The sequence below is a fragment of the Bos indicus x Bos taurus genome, chromosome 10, assembly GCF_003369695.1.
Source record: "Bos indicus x Bos taurus breed Angus x Brahman F1 hybrid chromosome 10, Bos_hybrid_MaternalHap_v2.0, whole genome shotgun sequence".
Classification (NCBI taxonomy): Eukaryota; Metazoa; Chordata; class Mammalia; order Artiodactyla; family Bovidae; genus Bos; species Bos indicus x Bos taurus.
In genome coordinates this window covers 5,149,846-5,173,219 of record NC_040085.1, presented here as the reverse complement: position 1 = coordinate 5,173,219, position 23,374 = coordinate 5,149,846, and the positions used below count along the sequence as shown (strand labels likewise).

The window sequence follows — 23,374 nt, the reverse complement described above, 5'->3', positions numbered from 1 at the left end:
AAAATTGTGTTGTGTAGTTTTAGTTTGCCTTTCACATTTATCTTAAAATGATGAGGTTGAGCATCTGATGGTTTTTAATGTTCTTTATTTTGGCTTCACTTAAAAAACAAAGCATATATTACACATGATACAAAGACCAAAGGGTCAAAAAGGTATGAGAAGAAAGGTTTCTTTCCTTCCCTAAACCCAGCTACCTAATTTATCCCTGGCTAGCAGGCAGGTACTGTTAACTCTTCTTTGGATATCATTCTAGAAGTATTAGTATAAAACCGTATATGTTAGAAATCTTTTAATGTTCTGCTTTATTTTTGTAAAAATGAAAGCAACCTGAATGTCCCTCAGTGTAAAATACTCTTAAAATATATTTTGTGAATACATAATAGACTATGTAGTCAGGCAAAAGAATGGAATATTTGTGTATGTGCTGATATAGACTAATCTTTACAATTTATTGCATGAAGGAAACAAGATGCAGAGCCACATGTGTACTCTCCAAGTGTTTAAAGTATGTGCAGTACATTAGGCATTATTCTTGTATAGGAAACTTCTGGACTGACAGACTAGAAACTTGACAGTGGTTATTTCTGGGAAGGGAAATTTAGGGTCTGGGATGGTAGGGAAACCTAGTTTTCATTGCAGATATCTTTATGCTGTTAGAATTTTTTACTGTGCATACACATTTTTCAGTTAAAGAAAATTAGTTTTAAAAAGGGGTTGCATGTATCTAAAATGAAATAGATTGAATTTTTTCCAATTGCAGAAGATACACTTGTTCTTTATACATATTTATGAAAATACAGAATAACACCAAGAGAAATATTTAAAAACCCAGCCATAATTCCACAACCCAGAGGAGCTTGACATTAACATTTTGTTAAATTTCCTTCTAAATTTTTTGTGTTATGTGTGTGTTTCATGTATACACGGGCTTCCCAGGTGGCACTAGTGGTAAAGAATCCACCTGCTAATGCAGGAGACATAGGAGACACAGGTTCGATCCCTGGGTCAGGAAGGTCCCCTGGAGAAGGGCATGGCAACCCACTCTAGTATCCTTGCCTGGAGAATCCCCATGGATAGAGGAGCCTGGTGGGCTACAGTCCATAGGGTGGCAAAGAGTTGAACACGACTGAAGCAGCTTATAGTGCACGCTTGCATGCACATCATGTATACACACATTTAGACTTGTATATATTAAAGAAAATGACAATGTTATATTTTAAAATGCCATACTATACCTTTCTAATTTTTGTTGTTAGTGCCAAAACGTCCTGGGTATAGCTTCTCTGTGATAAGTCCTGAGTTTATTGAAGTTGCTACCACCAAAGTAATTATTAAAGCAATATTGACTTTACATTTTGATTTTATAACTCAATTACTTAACTAAGTTGTGTTAATAAACAGATGGTCTTGGATGGGTTAGAAATGAAAGTTTTCTTTGTTTTTTGGTTGGGGGTGGGGTGAGGGGAGCAGTTGTTGAGGCTGTATGACAAGGCTTGCAGGATCTTAGTTCCCCGACCAGGGGAACTGTCCCTGTCCCTGTCCCTGTCCCTGACAGTGAAAGCACTGAGTCCTAACCATTGAACTGCCAGCAGATTTCCAGAAATGGCAGTTTTTCACAAAAGTAAGGCTTGTATATTGAAATGACTTATTTTAAATGTTTTTCAAGTGTAAAATTTGAGGACAGGTTAGTTGTCCTCTGTTGTAGGTTAGTTCAGACAATGAATGTTTGACTCACGGCTCTGTCAGACTGCTGCATTCTATTTCTGTCAGTTTTTTCTCTGTCAGGCTTTGGTGTGTCTCTGAATTGTCCTCTGTAGGGTTGTGAGGAAGGGTGGCAGGGCCATCCAAAGAAAACTCTTCTAGTCTTAGGGAAGTTGCTAGAAATGGAAGAATAACAAAGAGGAGAAAATAGGTAATTTTTGTCTTTATTTTCTAGGTCTACTCTGATCTAGAGGAAAATTTCTTACCATTTATGATTTTTCTATTTTAAGAAGATAGATTTTTTTTTATATGTAAGATATCAGAGAAATGTTAATGTGTTAACTGTTATTTAGGGCTTTAAATGCTGTGCCTTCAAGCATTATAAAATATATGGCTTGGTCCTTGGGAATATGATATTTTGAAAGTTACTTTCATGGTTGTCAAGAAATTTTTGTATTTTTTTATATATGAAGAGTTTTATCTGAAAGTGTGCTTAATCACACAATATTCTATTTTCAGATATTTAGTCTTGGATATTGCAGATAATCCGGTTGAAAATATAATACGTTTTTTCCCCATGGTAGGTAACAATATTTTAATATCATTTAATATTTATGATTTGCTTTCTTAATTGTGGTTTTAAAACTTAATGGGACATGATTTTCTCCTATTCTGCTATTACTTGTAATGTCTGAAAATTGTGGGATTGTATTTTAAAGAAAATTGACTATTTTAAAAATCTTTTTTATGATCTCAAAATATTTGAGAAATTATATTTCAGATTTCTTAAATGCAAAATATTTAAACTTATAATAATGGTATTTGTGGCATTTTGGAAATTTTTGATGCAAGGTAATTTTTATTCAAATAAGCAGGAAAATATTTTCAGTATATTTTGTTTTGTGTATATATGTTTGTATTTTATGCTTATGTTACTCCATATATTTTATTATAACACACTGTCTTTCCTTCAGACAAAAGAATTTATTGATGAGAGCTTACAAAGTGGAGGTAAGTAATTTTTCTTTCATTTAACTTATGTTTATTTTTAGGAAATTATTCATTATAGTTAATTTTTAGTTATTTAAGACTAAATTCATTTAGTCTTAAATGAATATGAAAATTATAATTATATATAATAGACTTTCCAAATTTCCCAAAACTTACTTCATTTGGATAGACTTTCTTAAATATCTCTATAGAACTATTTTCATATTGTCAGCTTTAAATCTTTTTAATCTAAAAGTCTATTGTAATCTCCACACAGTTAATATAAATAAATTCAAGGATTTGAAAATTAGTAAGTATCCAAGTTGTGTATACAGAATACATAAAATGCTTAAGATAAGATTTATTTTACTGTGGTATGATACATGGTTTCAGTATATTTTAGCTGCTGCATCAGGTATCTTTCTATCAGAATAACTATTTCTTGTTTTTCAGGAAAAGTTCTTGTCCATGGGAATGCGGGGATCTCCAGGAGGTATGATGTTAGCAATAATCTTTCTTTCTCCAGCATTTAATTAATGAGTATGTTTTCTGTTTTTTTTCTAAAATATTTTCCCCCTCTTTAGTGCTGCCTTTGTTATTGCATACATTATGGAAACATTTGGAATGAAGTACAGGTAAGAAAGTATTCTGAAACCTAGCCAAAGTTTAAATTCTCATTAAAATGAAGCTTAATGGAGACATTTGGGCACTGGAAGTTAATAATCTCTTGATTTTTGTCATCTAGTTATGGTTGATTAATCAGTCCCTTTTATCCTGTGGTTAGTCTCTTAACCTCTGTAGCTGGTCTACCTTGTATAGATCCACTTAGGCTATTTTGTTACTTTATGAAGCTAGTTCTCTTATTATTTTAAAAACCCAAGATAATTACAGTTGGAGTAACCCATGGAAAACTGCTTGCTTACTACTAGGAAATTGGTTTATCTAAGTTTTAAAATTCTTATTAGACAAAGATGTAATTGCTTTCTTTGTTAAAAAGGTTAATTTATTATGTTTTCCTTTAACAGTAGTTGGGTGAAAAATTGCTTAAGAATTGTTTTATTGTCTATTCACAATTTATTATTTGTTTTACGCAAAATCATCTTTTCCAAGCATATTGCATAGACGAAAGGGAGAGAGAGGCTAATGTGCTTTTCACCCTAAAACAAAGCTGGCCAATGTACAGTATTTCCTTTCTTAGAGTGTCTTGTACAGGTTACCAATCTACTGTAGTCATTGATACTCTTGCACTCATGTCCCAGACTGATCCATTACCAAATTCTGTTTTATGTCCTAAAATTTTCCTTGATTCTGGCTCTTTCTCATTATTGAATCTCCCTAATCAAGCTCTAGTCATGTTTCATTATTTAATCTCCCTAATACAAGCTCTTCCAGTAGTTATCTTAGTGGTCTTGTGTTTTCTTTCTTTCTCTAGTCTGTTCTGTTCTTCACACTGCAGTCAAAATGATTGTTTCAAAAGATAAATCATATTTCACCTTACCCTAAAAAGCTCTCAGAGGTTTCTGATCCTTAATAATTCTAAATGTGGCCAGTGAAACTTCACATGACATGTTTGTATAAACCTTCCGTTCTTATGCTGTGTACTCCGTTAACCTTGTCCATTTGAGCTGTGTTCAACATTGGATCCACATGCCTGACACATAGTGGACGTTCAAATCTTTTATTTCATTTGGTATTTTTATCTTAAATTTATAATGGAAAAATTTGCTTAAAGGTGTTCTTAAATATTATTTGAATACAAATGTTTTGTGTTTATTTCATTGAAAAGATTAATGCTTGGTAGATTTTGTTTTATATATATTTTTTATTATTTGGTGCCATGTCAGCAAATAATAACTTAATTTATTGGGTCTCTGCCAGATGCCAGATACACTGCTGGACACTTTTATCTCAACAACACAAGGGAGTCCATATGTTTCTAATTTAACCAGTAATAAAATCTGAACATGGAGTGTGTGTGACACATGCTATACATGATATGTTATACTTACTATCTTCCATATTCATAGTAGTGCTTAAAGATAGGAATTGTTATGATCCCCAATTTACACATGAAAAAAATAAACTTAGAGAAGTTGAAAAGTATCCCCTAGAACACAGCTGGGGAGCAAAGGATTTTCCCACTGCAGTTCACTACCTCTCTGTAGTACAAGCTGTCTGATTATGATTTTCTGTTTTAGGTAAATTGTTAGGTAAGTTCCTACTTTAGATAAATTCTGGAAAAATTGAGATTAATTCATGAAATAATATTACCGCCTTAGTTTTCCTATTTTTTTGTTTTCAGAGATGCGTTTGCTTATGTTCAAGAAAGAAGATTTTGTATTAATCCTAATGCTGGATTTGTCCATCAACTTCAGGTAACTTCTCTATTTTTCCTCTTTAAGGCAGTCAGCTGCTGCTGCTCAGTTGCTTCAGTCGTGTCCGACCCTGTGCGACCCCACCAGGCTCCACCGAACCTGGGATTCTCCAGGCAAGAACACTGGAGTGGGTTGCCATTTCCTTCTCCAATAAGGCAGTCAGAAAGTATGATAATTAAAAGCTTGTATTCATATGATTTAGTTGTAGTACTTGGTAAATACTTAAAAATTGCCATAATCTGACTAATTTCTTTGTTCAAGTTTAAATCTATTTAAAAGTATTTTTTTTAAGCTGCCATTGACAAGAAAAAAAGGATTAAAACCACATTGTTAAATCTAAAGTAAAATAGTTGATCTTAGACGTGTCTTCCATTTTCCCTCTATTTTGATTACATACAGAGCATAAGAAAATTTTGGTTCCAAGTGTGTTACATATAGCAGCTTTTTCTATTTTATATGCTTTATCTTCTCCATGTTCTTTCACACTTTGATGATGTGTAGAAGATACACTAAAAAGAAAATAAAACTGTGAATTATCTTATTAATTTTTTCCAAGATGAAAAATCATAAGTCAAAGAATGTGCTCTGGCTGATTGCATCCAGTTATGCAGGAATAAATCTTACATTGAAATATCAAGAGCGCTACAAAATGTGTTAGTTACCAAACTTAATTTACTTTGTTTTTATTTTTAATTCACTTTTAGTTTTTATTTCATTTTAAAAAGAGAAAAATAGTCATGATTAAAAATATAAAAATTCAGTAATGCTTAAGAAGAATACTTGAAAAGTAAGTCTCCTTAATAGTGTATCTTGAAGATTATATATAGCTCTACCTTAATAATATTTGTGTGTGTGTGTGTGTGTATATCACAGTTTTATGTGACCAGTTCCTCATACATTGGAGAAGGCAATGGCACCCCACTCCAGTACTCTTGCCTGGAAAATCCCATGGACGGAGGAGCCTGGTGGGCTGCAGTCCATGGGGTCACTAAGAGTTGGACACGACTGAGCGACTTCACTTTCACTTTTCTCTTCATGCACTGGAGAAGGAAATGGCAACCCACTCCAGTATTCTTGCTTGGAGAATCCCAGGGATGACGGAGCCTGGTGGGCTGCCATCTATGGGGTCGCACAGAGTTGGACACGACTGAAGCGACTTAGCATAGCATAGCATGCTTATACATGGAGCTTTAAGTTGTTTCCAGTCTTTCATGATTTTAAACAACATTGGAAAGAATGTCCTAATAGGTGTATCTTTGTTTACATGTGTGAATGTACCTCTAAGATAATTGATCAGAGTGGAATTGCTGGGTCAGAGGGCATTTGAAAGTTGATGTTGCTAAATTGCCTTTAAAAAGACTCCAGGAAACAAAGAGTACCTACTTACCCATACCTAGTCAATACCAACAGCAAGTTTCATGAAACTTTTGGACCATTGTTGTCATGGTGGTAAAAGTGGCAGCTGCTTGTAGTTTGCCCATTTTTCTAACATGTTGTTGGTCTTTTCTCATTGGTTTATAAGGATTCTTTGTAGAAAATTTATCTGTAGCCAGTGATTTGAAGGCTTCCCTCGTGGCTCAGATAATAAAGAATCCACCTGCAGTGCAGGAGACTTGAGTTTGCTCCCTGGGTTGGGAAGATCCCCTGGGGGAGGGCATGGCAACCCACTCCAGTGTTCTTGCCTGGAGACTCTCCATGGACAGAGGAGCCTGGTGAGCTACGTACAGTGCATGGGATCGCAAAGAGTTGGACACGACTGAGCAACTTAAGCACAGCACAGCCAATGATTTGAAATGCCATTTTTATTATATACCAAATTTTAAATCCACACGAGTCTGTTTCTGACTTTGTATTTTGTTCCATTGATCTGCTTATTGCTGCCTTTGTATCAAAGTTTTAAATGCTATAATATTTGTAAGTAGTCTGTATTACTTATATTAAGTAATTTAATCAAGATTTCCTCATTAATGTTCTTTCCGAAAATTTCCTGGCAAGTTCTTAACACATATTTTGTGGTGTGATCTTTACTGGAAAGGGTGCAGAAAGAATTGACACCTTTAAATTTTTCAAAGAGTATGTTTCTAAGAGTATGTTCCATTTATTCAAGTCAATTTCTGTGTCCTTTAGTGTTTTAAAGTTTTCCTTGTATAAAATATATGTTTTTCTTATGAAATTTATTCCTAGCTATTTTCTTTTACTCCATTATAATTAAAATTGTTTTTTCAAGTATCTTTCTAGTGTGTTTTCTAATTGCTTATTTTTTTTTTATAGGAAAGCTGTTTATGTTTTTAATTGGCAACCTTACTAAACTCTAGGACCAAATTTAAAGAATTTTCCAGTTGATTATCCTCCATTTTCATCTTCAAATCATAATAATTTTGCCTCTTTTCTAATTTTTTTTCTTTCTCACTTGATGGTCATTGTATCACAACAATTGGATAAGTAATAGTGGTGTGATATTCATACTTACTTTATTCTTGATTTCAATTTCATTGCTTTTATTATTGCACTGTGTGTGTTTCAGTGAGTATTTGCTTGTGCATATTTAAAAGATTTTTTATCAGGAATAGATACTGATTTTTAACTTAAAACATTTTTTTATGAAATGACTCTAGTTTCGGTCCTTTAAGTCATTAATATGGTGAACTGAATCACATAATGCTAGACCTAGACCATTCAGGTATGACCTAAATCAAATCCCTTCTGATTATACAGTGCAAGTGAGAAATAGATTTAAGGGCCTAGATCTGATAGATAGAGTGCCTGATGAACTATGGAATGAGGTTCGTGACATTATACAGGAGACAGGGATCAAGACCATCCCCATGGAAAAGAAATGCAAAAAAGCAAAATGGCTGTCTGGGGAGGCCTTACAAATAGCTGTGAAAAGAGGAGAAGTGAAAAGCAAAGGAGAAAAGGAAAGATATAAACATCTGAATGCAGAGTTCCAAAGAATAGCAAGAAGAGATAAGAAAGCCTTCTTCAGTGATCAATGCAAAGAAATAGAGGAAAACAACAGAATGGGAAAGACTAGAGATCTCTTCAAGAAAATTAGAGATACCAAAGGAACATTTCATGCAAAGATGGGCTCGATAAAGGACAGAAATGGTATGGACCTAACAGAAGCAGAAGATATTAAGAAGAGATGGCAAGAATACACAGAAAAACTGTACAAAAAAGATCTTCATGACCCAGATAATCACAATGGTGTGATCACTGACCTAGAGCCAGACATCCTGGAATGTGAAGTCAAGTGTGCCTTAGAAAGCATCACTACGAACAAAGCTAGTGGAGGTGATAGAATTCCAGTTGAACTATTCCAAATCCTGAAAGATGATGCTGTGAAAATGCTGCACTCAATATGCCAGCAAATTTGGAAAACTCAGCAGTGGCCACAGGACTGGGAAAGGTCAGTTTTCATTCCAATCCCAAAGAAAGGCAATGCCAAAGAATGCTCAAACTACCGCACAGTTGCACTCATCTCACACGCTAGTAAAGTAATGCTCAAAATTCTCCAAGCCAGGCTTCAGCAATACGTGAACTGTGAACTTCCTGATGTTCAAGCTGGTTTTAGAAAAGGCAGAGGAACCAGAGATCAAATTGCCAACATCCACTGGATCATGGAAAAAGCAAGAGAGTTCCAGAAAAACATCTATTTCTGCTTTATTGACTATGCCAAAGCCTTTGACTGTGTGGATCACAACAAACTGTGGAAAATTCTGAAAGAGATGGGAATACCAGACCACCTGACCTGCCTCTTGAGAAATTTGTATGCAGGTCAGGAAGCAACAGTTAGAACTGGACATGGAACAACAGACTGGTTCCAAATAGGAAAAGGAGTACATCAAGGCCGTATATTGTCACCCTGCTTATTTAACTTCTATGCAGAGTACATCATGAGAAATGCTGGACTGGAAGAAACACAAGCCGGAATCAAGATTGCCGGGAGAAATATCAATAACCTCAGATATGCAGATGACACCACCCTTATGGCAGAAAGTGAAGAGGAACTAAAAAACCTCTTGATGAAAGTGAAAGTGGAGACTGAAAAAGTTGGCTTAAAGCTCAACATTCAGAAGACGAAGATCATGGCATCCAGTCCCATCACTTCAAGGGAAATAGATGGGGAAACAGTGTCAGACTTTACTTTTCTGGGCTCCAAAATCACTGCAGATGGTGACTGCAGCCATGAAATTAAAAGACTCTTACTCCTTGGAAGGAAAGTTATGACCAACCTAGATAGCATATTGAAAAGCAGAGACGTTACTTTGCCAACAAAGGTTCGTCTAGTCAAGGCTATGGTTTTTCCTGTGGTCACGTATGGATGTGAGAGTTGGACTGTGAAGAAGGCTGAGCACTGAAGAATTGATGCTTTTGAACTGTGGTGTTGGAGAAGACTCTTGAGAGTCCCTTGGACTGCAAGGAGATCCAACCAGTCCATTCTGAAGGAGATCAGCCCTGGGATTTCTTTGGAAGGAATGATGCTAAAGCTGAAACTCCAGTACTTTGGCCACCTCATGCGAAGAGTTGACTCATTGGAAAAGTCTCTGATGCTGGGAGGGATTGGGGGCAAGAGGAGAAGGGGACCAGAGAGGATGAGATGGCTGGATGGCATCACTGACTCGATGGACATGAGTTCGGTGAACTCTGGGAGTTGGTGATGGACAGGGAGGCCTGGCATGCTGCAATTCATGGGATCGCAAAGGGTCGGACACGACTGAGCGACTGATCTGATCTGATCTGATGCTAAACTTGTTAATTTTGAATCATTTTGATTCACAAATGAATCTCACTTTGCTATGGTAGACTATATTCCATTAATGTGTTGCTAGATTCTGTTTGTCAAATTTTTTTTTTTTTTTTTTTAAGATTTTGGAATTAGTTGAATAAGTTATACTGGTTTGTAATTTTTTTTTTCTGTACTACCATCTTCTGGTTAGAGTGTCTGTCACATTTTTCTCATGTTTAAAATGAAAACTTGCTTTCTCTTTATTTGCTCTAGAACAGTTTAAATTAGATTGGAGTTACCTGCTTCTTAATGTTTGAAATATAGTACCTGTGAAATCACTGGACCTTGATTTTTTCAATTTAATTCAGTTATTCATTATTACATTCATTCATATATTTTGAGGGTGAACCAATTCTTGGACAGCTTTCTTCATTTGGTTAATGGCTAGGTCTGATTTTCATAGCCTGTTTAGGTCACTTTGGATGATTTCATAATCTTCTATATAATTTCACTGGATTTGAGATAAAATTGAGGAAAATAATGTTTTGCATTTTTTGATATCTTCTAATTTCTTTGGTTATTTTTTTCATTCTTTTTTTCTAATTTTGTATATCAGTGCTTTCTTTTTCCCCTTTATCTGGTTTGTTTATATAATTTCTGTATTTGAATTTCTTCTTGCTTTGTGCTTTCCTTAGGTTTTTGTTGTTTTTGCTGCTGCTGCTGTTATTCTTTTGTGGATTTTCTCAGTTGCATGCTTAGTCGCTCAGTCATCTCTGACTCTTTGTGACCCCACGGACTATATATCCCTCTGTTCTTGAGATTCTCCAGACAAGAATACTGGAGTGGGTAGCCAGTCCCTTCTCCAGGATATCCTCCCAACCCAGGGGTCAAACTCGGGTCTTGAGCTATAAGAATTCAAGACTGTAAATTATCCTCTTAGCATTTCTTTAGCCATATGACTCATTGGAAAAGACTCTGATGCTGGGAGGGATTGGGGGCCGGAGGAGAAGGGAACAACAGAGGATGAGATGGCTGGATGGCATCACTGACTCGATGGACATGGGTTTGGGTGGACTCCGGGAGTTGGTGATGGACAGGGAGGCCTGGCGTGCTGTGATTCATGGGGTCACAAAGAGTCGGACACGACTGAGCGACTGAACTGAACTGAACTGATTCTACATATCCTCTATAAATTTTGCTATGTAATGTTTTTATTCTTGTTATAACTTGATATTCTGTCATTTCACTTTTGATTTTATTTTTACTTCACGTTTGAGAGTTTTTTTCATAAATCATATAACTAAATTTTAAATGTTTTCTTTGTGGTGTAATAAACAGTTGTTATTATGACTATTGGAAAAGAAGATATATTCTCTGTTTTCAGGGCATAAAATTCAGTCTGCAGTCATCCTTCTATATCCGTGAGGAATTGGTTCCAGGGCCATACACACTCCCTCACCATGGATTCCAAATCTCATGTAAAATTGCATAGTACAGTCAGTTCTGTGTATCTGTGGGTTCTGCATTCATGGATACAGAGGGTACATTGTATTTGTTCACTTCATCTTTTGGGGGCTTAGAGGTGAACTGAAACTCCCTTTGTTCTGTTTCTGTTTACTTCTTTAATTCCTCTAGTTTCTTTGCCAATTTTAGTGCTGCATTATTTCATAGATAAAATTCAAGTTAGATCTTCATTGTAGTTATATGTTTATTGTCCAGTTATTTTACTTTGAAATTAACCTTAATATTGTGATCCTTTTTTGTTTGCATTTGTCTTGTGAGTTTCTTCATTGCTTTTCTTTCCACCTTTCTAAATCGCTTTGTTTTACATGCATTTCTTGTATGTGCCCTATGGCTGGATTTTGTTATTTTGATTTTTTACTCATATTTTTCTTTAATAGGTGAATTTATCCCACTTTTTTGTACTAAAAATGACATACACTTTTGTCTGTCATTTTATTTTCATATCATGCTTTCTCTTAAAATACATCTTTTTTGAACTTTTCACTATAAATTGATGAATTTTTTGTTTGTATTCTTTTGATACTTTTAAATTTATAAGTTGTTTACTTAATGGGCACAATCGAACTTTATAGTATATACATATGTTCCTTGAGTTATCACATTTAAATAACTATCAATGGATTTCCAGTGTAAAAGATAAAAATTTATATACCTCTACTTTCCTCCTTCCCCTCCACAACCTATTTTGTTGATACTAATCTTAGTTCTTCTAGGAGATACCGCTTACACTTTTAAAAATATTTAAATATGGTACCTCTTTTTACTTAGCAATATAGGATCATCCACTTAAACTATGTCCTGTTACATTTCCCGGCTTTTACTTTTTCTACATTGTTACAAATTATAATATTTGCATTCTATGCTATAACCGCATTTTCTCATTGTTCATGCTGAGTTCTATATTTAAGTAGGATTTTAGCCTCCTTATTCAACTCCTGGAGTTTGAACATTATTTTCAAGAAGAGTTCTTCGAAACTTAAGTCCTAGCATTTTTGGAAAATGTTTTTCTCTTGCTCTTATGTTTGTTTTGGCCACACTGCATGGCATGTGGGATCTTAGTTGCCTGACCAGGGATCAAACCCATGCCGTCTGCAGTGGAAGTATGGAGTCTTAATCACTGGACCACCAGGGAAGCTCTGTTGTGTTTATGTTTGAATGGCACTTGGCTAGATTAAAAAAATTTTAATACTTTTTCTCTTATGAGTTTCTACACAGACCTAACATTGAATAATTGTCCTAGAGAAGTCTGAAGGGAGCTTAATTTTTAAAATTCTTCCCTCTTAGAAGACTTGATTGGAAGGAGGAGCTGTTTTCTGGATGAGCATAGGATGCTTTATTAAGTATATCTTTTTGATTGTTCTATATTAATTTCCTTTTAGTCATAATATGCCCTTACCACTTAGAGATTCACATCTTCCCTTATTACAGAAAGTTTTCTTCTAATACGTATTTGGCTATTGTTGTTCTTTTTCACTTGCCTGTTTTTTTCTCCCAGAGACATATTTTATATTGTTTTCTTTTTTTCTTCCATATCTACCATTTTCTCTGTATTTATTTTCAACTTTGTTTTTTTGTCTTTTGGCTTGATTTTTGGCAAGCTTTTCTTTCCATTCCCATGCTTTGTTGTTTCATCAGATGTTTATTTGACATTGTTATAAGCAGTGGCAGTAAAGCAGAGAACAAAACAGACAAATCCCTGACTTCATAAAACTTATTTTAATGAATTAGACAGTAAACCAACCTAGTGGGCTGCCATCTATGGGGTCGCACAGAGTCGGACGTGACTGAAGCGACTTAGTAGCAGCAAACTAAAATATAGGAGGTTATGGAGAAGAAAATGGCAGTATCCTTGCCAGAGAAATCCCATGGACAGAGGAGCCTGGTGGGCTTCAGTCCATTGGGTCACAAAGAGTCAGACGGAATGACTAAACTACAACAACACAAAAGTAGTAGATCATATGGTAATAGGTCACAGAGGAAAATAAGAGAGCCGTTAAGGTCATATAAAGAAGTGAGACATTAATTGCATTTTTGAAAGGTGATAAGAAAAGGCCTTATTGCAAAAATGTTATTTGACCAAAGACCTGAAGAAATTAAGAGAATGAGCTATTTCGGTACTTGGGGGAAAGCATTCTAGATAGAAGGAATATGTGCAAGTGCCTTGAGATGGGAGTATGCCTAGTATTTTCAAGAAGTGTGAGGAGGTCAGTATAGCTGGAACAGAGTGAGCAAATGAATAGTAATAATAGATTTAAACCTGGGAGGTAAGGGGCCACGTGATAGGCATTTATAGGCCATTATAAATAAGGCCTTTGACTTTTAAGTGAAGGAATAAACTGGGTCATCTGTGTTAAATGTAGTATACCATGTATATATACTGTAAGGGTTGTTGGGGTTAGGGCAGAAGCAAGTACATAAATTACGAGGCTATGGAGTGATGGGAGTTAGGAGAGAATACGGATTTAGACAGAGGTGATTGTTGATGAAAAGAGATCAGATTCTGGATTTACTTGACAGTATAGCTTACAGAATTTGCTGTTGGATTGGAGAAGAGAGACTGGGATGATTCTAAGCCTTTTAGTCTGAACAACTGGAAGAGGAACTGTTGCTTACTTGTATAGGAGAAACTGCATGAAATTTGAAGGGAATAAAATTGAGACTTTTTGGTCATGTTAAGGTTAAGAGAGCTATTAGATAGTGGGCAGGTCTGCATATAAGCCTGGTGTTCATGAGAAAGAACCTTATATATAGGGGTTTTCGGTATATGGATGCTATTGAAAGCTTTAAAACTGCGTGAGATCACCAGAGAAGGGAATGTGGGTAGAAAAGGACTTCAAAAACAGAAACTTAATGTACTCCCAACATGTAGAGATTGGGGAGATGGGGAATCAGCAGAGGAGGCTGAAAAGAGTGGCCAGTGAGTTGGGAAGAAAACCAGGATGGTCTGGTGCTTGGGAAGTCAAGTGAAGAAGGCATTTTAAGAGTAGGAGATGATCCTTTGTTTCAGAGGTTGATAATAGGTTAAGTAAGGGCTGAGAACTGACATTGAGTAGGAGCACGAAGTGATCAGTGCCCTTGACAAACAAGTTTTTGTGGAATGGGGCGTATAAGCATAATGGGAAGAGAGGAATGTGAACAGCCAGAACAGATATTTCCAGGAATTAAAAGGGGAAAACAGAAAAACAGTAGTTGGAGGGGAAACTGGGATTAAGAGGGGCATTTTGTTTGTTTTCTAATATGGTAGGAAAGGGCATATTTATGTGCTGTTGGGAACAATCCAGGAGAAAGAGGTACATTAATAATGTGCTAGAATTGCATGGTATGGTCCGTTCTCCTCTTTGTTGATTCTCTTACAGTCATTATTTCTGTGGTTTATTTTCTTCTTTCTGTTTTTCTATTGAGCTCTAAGAGTTACGTCATCTCTTTCATTGTTAAATTTCTTCCATGAGTCCTTTTATCTCTTCTTTGAACTTGTTTCAGAAATGCCGTTATCTCATTGATTTTATGGAGAATTATTCACAATTTTCACCTGCCTCGTGTAATTTTCATGCAGTTTTCTTCATATATGGACTTTGGTTATAATGTTGCTTTTTTTCCCCTTAGAAACACTTTTACATAAGACTTATATTGGTTCATTTTTGATTATTGGTCATCTTCGAACTGGAGGCATTCTTCTTAGATAAGCCATTTTCCCAATAATAAAGTTTTGGGGAGAGATTGGGAAATATAGGCAGCTTAAATTTTCCCAGTTGTTTTGGAAGACTTTCTCACCAACAGTTTTTCCCACTAGTATGAATCTACTCAGTGAGTGGAGAAAAGGAGCCCCTCTGTCACAGGTTTTTCCTTTTTAGGTTCATAAATACTACATGCACATTGGAGTCACCTGGGGAATTTTACCCATCCCATTAAATGAGAATCACTGGAAAGGGGGCAGCCAAGGAGAGGGGTAAGCTGAGTATATATATACTGGTTTTAAGATTTTTCAGGTGATCCTCAGGTATAGTCAGCCTGAGAATTAGTGATTTAGTTTTTACTTTTAGCTGACCAAGATTAGCAGATGCTTGGCAACAGTTTCTCCTCCACCAGGCTTGCTTCTTGCAAAAATGCCAGGTGTGGATGTTCACATTTTCCTTGATAGACCCACACATACTTCATACTATGCAGGGGCTTCTAAGATTTGTCTTAGGTCTGCCACCCTTTTTGGAGAACTCTAAATTGTACCCACTTTGTTTGATATATGCAGCCAGGTATTTTCTGTGCATAGCTTAGTCTGGTTCCATTTTTTTAATATTATTGTGAAATATAATACACATATGTAAGTGCATAAAGTGTAAACAAACATCCATGTAACTACCATCCAGATAATGAAATTGAACATTTTCCAGAATTCCAAAAGTCCTCTTGAGGCCTCTTCCTAATTATAATTCTCTTTCTTCTGTCATAAAGGTAGGCACTGTTCTTTTTTCCTTACTCTTCTTTCTCATATTCAGGGTTATCGATGTTTTATAGTTTCATCAAATCAGGAGTTCTCTATATATCTTGTTCTATCTCCTCCCTTTAAGGAAAGAAGGTACATGAATGCTTTTATTATTTCATCTTTAACTGGAAGTCGAGGACTATTGATTTTAAGAAATTAGAACCAGATACATACTTGAACCAGATATATGCTTGAAGATTGAAGGTGGGAGGAGAAGAGGACAACAGAGGATGAGATGGTTGGATGGCACCACCAACTCAATGAGTTTGAGCAAGCTCCAGGAGTTGGTGATGGGCAGGGTGCGGTCAATGGGGTCACAAAGAGTCAGACATGAATGAGTGACTGAACTGAATATACTTGAATCCATTAAGTACTTTATATTAGTCTGATTTTTTTAATATTTTATTTCATTTTCTTCTTAAGTCAGAGATCTGCCCCAGTGGCAGGGAATATGTCCTGATTGCTAGTTCAGTGTGTGATACCCTAGTGCAGGCTATTGGCTTGATTTGATTTATAGTCTCATCAGTATATATGAAATTATAAGATAGGAATTTTAAGCATTTCTCTTACAGCCATATGGCACTGGAGTTTTCAGTATAAACTAAGAATACCAATAATGCATGCATTAACCACTTTTTAAATTTCATTTTGTTTTGGGTATCCAAGAATTTAAATGTATACTCAAGTTAATTGTATACTCAAGTTAAATGTATACTCAAGTTAATTAAAATCTTTTCTAGGAATATGAAGCCATCTACCTAGCAAAATTAACAATACAGATGATGTCACCACTTCAGATAGAAAGGTCATTATCTGTTCATTCTGGCTCCACAGGTAAGGATTTTTTCATTTTGGATAAATTTGGGGAGATAGATGATATGAAAAGTAGAAGAGAAGATGCATCTGTCACTCATTAGCAAGTTACACTGAGCAATTTAAATTGTTTAGAAACTTTTGGATGGGCTATTGAATTAAAATAATTTCTAATTTTAATTTTATAATTAATTATATATTATACTGAGCTTCTGTGTGTATGCCACTAGTTAAGTAGAACATGCTGGTTGGAAGATCAGATTTCCATTTTGTTGACCTTTAAATCTTTAAGTAGTTCAAAGTGAAAGTGTCAGTTGCTCAGTGGTGTCCAACTCTTTGTGACCCCATGGACTGTAGCCCACCAGGCTCCTCTGTCCATGGAATTCTCCAGTCTAGAATATTGGAGTGAGTTGTCATTCCCTTCTCCACAATTAAGTAGTATAACTGTGTTGGAAAGATTAAAATAATAAGAGGGGTCTGGTACCGGAGGCCCTAAATAGACTTAGGTGATCTTATTGAAAATAAAAGGTGGCTAGTAAGTGAAAGCAGGGTGACTCAGTTTCTCTGTTGCCATAAATATCTGTCCTTTTTTCTTCCCTATTTTAGAGTGTTTCCTCCCCCATTTAATGATCCAGGCATGCTCTCAAAATCTTTTAACGTTTACATTCCTCTCCAAGACCTTGCTACCCTTTTTTGTCTCCTTTCTTTTTATTAGAGCATTCATGGAATTTATTAGTTTATTATTTTTCTCTCCCAGAGTTCCTTTCAGTCTTATTTGCACCAACAGCCTTTTAAGTTAGGAAAAATAGGTTACATACCTGGTTAGTGTTGGATTTAGAAATTGAACACTGGTGATCTCATCCACAAGTCCAGCACTCTATTGTACCTCCTTAGTTGATGAAACTATGTAACCACACTTCAAGCTTGTCATTGACTCTTTAGTTTGCAACTTCTATGTAATCATTTTCCAAAATGGGAGGCTCTGTTTCTTCAGTAACAAAAATTCTTTCTTTTTATAATACCTTTAATCTCAGTATAGTTCAGGTCTGTATTGGCCTCCCATCCTACATGTTCCATACATTGTGGCCAGACATATTTTCATGAAAGATAATTCTAATAGTGGTTTTCTTCTTGTCTAAAAGTCTTCGTTGGCTTAATTTTTTACTGAAGCAAACACATCACAGATAGTAATTAAAGGCCCTTTTGATCTTTATTTGTATCTCTCACTGTACCTCTATATATGTACTGCAGAAAACTGAGCTACTAATGGTTACCCGTGTGTCTTCTATTCTCCACCTAGAAAGCATCACATCCAGTCTCTCCATAAAAACTTGGTTCAGATGTCGTTGCCTCAAGAAAACATGATGATTAACTTACTCTTCCTCTAACTTCTAGTTATTCTGCCATAGAACTTTATCTGTACCTCCTCACTTTCTGCCTTGAATTAGCTAGCTATGTCTCTCAACCTCCTTTAGTAGAATGCAGATGTAGCACTGCATCTGAATCTGTTATAACAGCTCTATTTAGACTTAAGGCTTTCCAGGTGGTGCTAATGGTAAAGAGCCTAACTGCCAATGCAGGAGACATAAAGACACAAGTTCAATCCCTGGGTCAGGAAGATTCCCCTGGAGGAGGGCATGGCAACCTACTCCGGTATTACTGCCTGGAGAATCCCATGGACAGAGGAACCTAGTGGGCTGCAGTCTATAGGGTCACAAAGATTGGACACAACTGAAGCGACTTAGCACGTATGCACACATTTAGACTTATTTTAATGACTAGCATATTTTCTTCTTTATTCCATCAGTACTATATTTCTGTTCTTTTCTTATTAATCTTGTAGTGAAATACTAGTTTCCCTTCGGAATCCAATCCACCCTCTGGACTAACACTAACCATGATTTAGCACAACTTTTAGGGCATAAGTTTAAGGTGATGTAACTATTTGGCAGATAACGCAGCAAACCCTTTACCAGTTCAGTTGTTCCCTAAAGTTTTCCTCCACTGAGACTCAAATTTCTTGATTATGATTGTTGGGCATATACAATCCCACACATACTCTTTGTGGGAAATTCCTGTACTAGCAGACTATGATATGAGGAGTAGATAAAAGAAATTCTCTTATCTGCTACATGCCTTCCTTCCAATTCTACACTTGTTGATAACAATCAGTTTCACTGGAAAAACATTTTTGACAGCATCTGTGAAGCAAAAGGATAATTACATCTACAAAATAAAATTATACAAATTATAACTTCATAAAGTTATATGAAGTTCATAAGTAATATGTTCAGAGTCACATGTTTATGATGGATGCCTAGAAAATGGTAACCAAATATTTATGAACCATTATTTTAAAAATTAATGTTCATTATATAAAATACCTTAATAATTATTAAGAGGGATGATGTCATGAAGATACAAAGTTCTTTGGGCTATTTGTAACAAAAGTATTTTATCAGTACAAAGGTTTATTAAAAATTCAGTCATGAAATTTTCATTGTCATATATATATGATAACACTTCATGAAAAATGAAGCCTTTCCTAGCTGTAACATTCTAATGAATGAATTTATTTAAGTTCCCATTATACCATATGTTGTGTTCATGCAATAACTTTTAGGCAGTTTGAAGAGAACACATGAAGAAGAAGATGATTTTGGAAACATGCAAGTGGCAGCTGCGCAGAATGGCTGATTCAAGAGCAGCATTATAGAGGATGTGAATTTCTATTTGAGGAGAAAAATACTACAGACAGTAATAATGTAAAATGGTAAAAACACAAGTAGTTTCTTTTCAATTATATGTTGCTTCCAGACGTGTTTCTCTGCGACTTGTTGAGCAACATTTTAAGATGTTGGACTTCTGCAATAGATGGCACTGATGGTTTTACTCCTTTTTTTTTTTTTTTTTAATTCTTTACAGTTTTATTATAAACCAAGAATTTTGGACTTGCAAAGAGGTATTATTGCAATAATGCACTTTTCATACTTGAAATTTATTTGTATGATATAAAGTTGTTACTTTAAACAAAATGCAAGTTAGGGGGGATTTGTTTATAAAATCTGGGTAATTTATAACAAAAGAATTTCCTAAAGTTTGCTAAAAATTCATTTTATGTTCTACATATTACATTTTAAAAATAATTTTACAGTTCAATTTTATGATGGAGCCTCTTACAGAAACATTAACAAATGTAGGAATCTGCCACATTTCTTTTTTAGTATAATTCAATAGTTTATCTTTTTTTAAACTTCTTGATCCCTTATTAATAATCTTTAAATCATGACAGCCAACTGTCCTTATTTTAACATGATCCAAGTATTGCTTCCTTTCCTATTACCTTCCTAATTTTATTCTGTAGAAAGAAAAAGTTTAATGAACAAAGGAAAATGTTTGCTTTATAATACCAGATGTTCACAAATACAAGGAGAGTTTTCAACTTTCAAGTGACTTTCCTTTAGCGTTCTTAAAAGCCAAATGTTCTGTTTCTTCTTTTCGGAGTCGTGTAGCCGATTTTTTCTTTGTCCAAAATGGTTCTAAATATAATAAACCAATGTAGCACTATTTTTCCTAAACAAAGCCCCAAAAAGAAAAGTGCCTTGCTTCATTAGAAAAAATAAGTAAATAAATCCTTATGACCTCTAAATTAGTATGTAGAACAGTGAAAAGTTTTGAACATTTTTCTATAATTTTTTTTAACCATAAATTAATTTAAACTGAAAGTCTTAAGGCTTGAAGAAACCTGAGTAAAATTATTTGGAATATGGAACATTTTACTCCTTCATTTTATGTTGTCTTAATGATTCTGTGAGATTGTTCTGGCTCAGACAGTAAGTTTTCTTTGAGGATGCATTTTTTGTAGAAAAGTGATTGTGGAAGACTTCAGTGTATACAAATTAGTGTTGTAATCAGTTCTTTCTTTACATTGAGTTAATCCAAATTTCCCCCATAATTTGCATTAGCAAAGTCACTTTATGGATCCTAGGTTCTCCATGTTTTTATTTATACATATAAAAATTGTTCTTAAAAAAAACATTTTTACTACTTTAAGTATGATGTTGGGGAGGAGAGGAGTGTTTTAACTTTTTATAGTTGATGATTTAGGGTAGCACGAATGAAACTCCTTTGTATTTCATTTTTCTCAGTCCTCTCTTGAGGTGCTTTACTGATGAGAGTGATTTCCATACCTTCCTTTGGTACCAAGAGGTACCCCATAAAGTAACCTATTATACCAACTTACCTACTTTGCTTTCCTCCCTAAGGTGAAATAATACAGTAAGTTTTTTTATCCAGCATAACAGGAGAGTGGAAGTGAATCAAAACTGCTTTGTTAATTAAGCGTTAATTCTGTTGACCCAGGTGGTTTTCTTCTGATTCCTCTTCCCTTCCCCTATTTTACCACCCTAAAAACAGCATATTGTCAGTCCCTTGAGGTCTTGTATTCTGTTGTATGATTGGTGTGTTATATCATTGGGTGTGGTGGTCTAGTATAGTCAAGATTTGCATTGAGTGTTCAGAAATTCCAGTTGGTAAAGTGCCAGATAACACAGCTTCCCTGTATATAGATTACTATTGGGTAGGTCAGCAAAAATCTCTTTTGCAAACTAATAATCTATGATGCTCCTTCCACAAAAACTGCTTAAAAGAATCTTCATAATAGTCCATTTAGATTTTAAAAATGAGACAGTTAAGATTTTCTAAATTAATTTCTTAAAATATACATATCTTCTCTAATAGTCTGGCCAAGGATACAGGTTTGGTTATTGAATTATATTTGGTAATTTTCCACTTTTAATCACTGTAATTTTTATGTTGTCACTAAAGTGCCTGCCCAGCACTGTAAAGACTCTCACAGACACTAGAAAAAGGGACTTCATTTTCTTGAGGACAAATTAATATGGACAAAAAGTTTAACTTTTCTTTCATATAAGAACACTGCAAGTTTGTTTTAAGTATATTCTTCCATCCAGTGTTTAACTGGTTCTTCTGGTAGCTCTTCCTATTCTTTTTATTTGGTTCCGTTTCTATAATTCCTCTATTTCCTTTGATGTTTTGTGATAGCTAATTATAGTACATTTAACCAATCATGATTTATTTTATAGAATATTTGAATAATATATGAGTGACTCAGCACCCAATTATAAGCATTAAATATTAATCTGGGCACAGAATTTAAAATGATATCACATCAGAACATAGGAGAACTGCTTTATTGTCCATTTTGAAAGTATGAAACTTAAATATTGAAAATATTCAACTAGAATGGCAGTATTCTTACCTTGTAATTTCAGTCCATTGGTCTGTGTTAATTTCATATCAGATGTATAAAGAGCAGTTACCTTTGTTTATTTGTATCTACTCTGTGGTGGAAATGTTAAACCATGATAGCTTTTGCTACCAACTTTCAACCACTTAACTTTCAAAGCAGTATATTTGTTTTGGGAGGATTTTGTGCTTCATCTGAGTTTAGAAGTAATGTCAGAAAATGTTAAGCATGTCCTTTTAAAGAAAATATAAGGTTTCTAATTGTCTTATTACCATGGTAATTTAAGTGAATTTAGAAGTATTTAACTGCAATCTTGAATTATAAAGTTGGGATGCATATATAGAGATATATATATCAAAATCTCAACTTGATGTAAAGTAAATGAGCAGTTACCTGGCGGATTTTTTTTTTTTCAAATAACTGTTTAATCCATAATTCCATAGCAGACTTAGCTTCACCTCAATATTTTTGTCCATTCATCAGTGCTCCAATAAGAAAATGATAGGAAATAGCTGAAAATTACTAAAAGTTTTTTTTTTTTTTTTTTAGAAAAATAAGTTGCTAGGGTCTTTGAATGCTGGATTTTTTTTGTCTTACCCATCCATGGCAGCTAAAAAAAAAAAAAAAAATCACTCAAAATATTCAGGTTTACATGTTAGCTCTCTCTCATAGGGAGTTGCCATACCTCACAGTTCAAAGTGTATTCTATAGATCAGTAACATTATACTGACATGTAATTGCAATTTACTATGCAGCAAAAATGATTCAAGAAAAAAATAACCTACAGTGTCTATTTACCTTTGTATAGACAATTGCTTAAGTTACTCTGCTTTTAACATTTGTACTTGGATAAAATGCTTATTATGTATGTATAGGAATGTCACAGTGCAAGATGCTGCTAGCTCAGGCACAAAGTATTAAAATTATTTTGTGAAGATTGGTGGTTGTATTAAAACTGTTGTGCCATTATACCTCAAAAAAGATTGAAAAGTTCATTTATACTGCTTATGCCATAACCGCTTTACTTAGATTGTTGTCTTCTAGGTAAAAGTAACCCAGTTTTAATCCCACACACATATTAAATCTGAAGGACAAATGAACATTGGATAATGAGAAGCACTTAAGGGTATTTTCTAAAACACTGTGATTACACACATAAAAATTAAGGTCAGTACAGGGAGGTCCCAAGTTTAGGCTCAAGATATTGTTTAATGATTATTTGAACAAGTTTGGAGTTGAAAGTGAGGGAATTTGTGTCTGAAGGCAGAGGTAAGGCCATTCATAGAACAGCTTCCAGCTCATTTAAAAAAATACTTCATGCTTTTAGTTTTCCCCTTGTTAGCCTACCTACATAATATCCTTCATCAAATCTGAGATGTCATCATCAGCATCACTACACTATCTTTTTGATCCCACTAAAAGGCAAAAATATTGCTGAATAAATCATGACAAACAATTGATCATAAAATGCATCCAGATTTCCAAATGTTACATGT

The 23,374-nt window shown here is 34.8% G+C and overlaps 1 protein-coding gene across 4 annotated transcripts in view; it reads left to right on the top strand.

The window, feature by feature from the left end:
* STYX (serine/threonine/tyrosine interacting protein) overlaps positions 1–23,374 on the top strand; it is a 103,177-nt gene that overhangs the window by 30,680 nt on the left and 49,123 nt on the right. Inside the window, exons 5-11 of one of the 4 annotated variants that reach the window (XM_027552965.1) lie at positions 2,221–2,281; positions 2,676–2,712; positions 3,145–3,184; positions 3,276–3,326; positions 4,994–5,066; positions 16,537–16,630; positions 19,535–22,853. In XM_027552965.1, the coding sequence (XP_027408766.1) occupies positions 2,221–2,281; positions 2,676–2,712; positions 3,145–3,184; positions 3,276–3,326; positions 4,994–5,066; positions 16,537–16,630; positions 19,535–19,545 (367 nt within the window). In that variant the 3' untranslated portion in view covers positions 19,546–22,853. Of the gene's footprint in view, positions 1–2,220; positions 2,282–2,675; positions 2,713–3,144; positions 3,185–3,275; positions 3,327–4,993; positions 5,067–16,536; positions 16,631–19,232; positions 22,854–23,374 lie in introns of those variants that run through there. The other 3 variants (XM_027552962.1, XM_027552964.1, XM_027552963.1) reach the window with 3 other exon arrangements.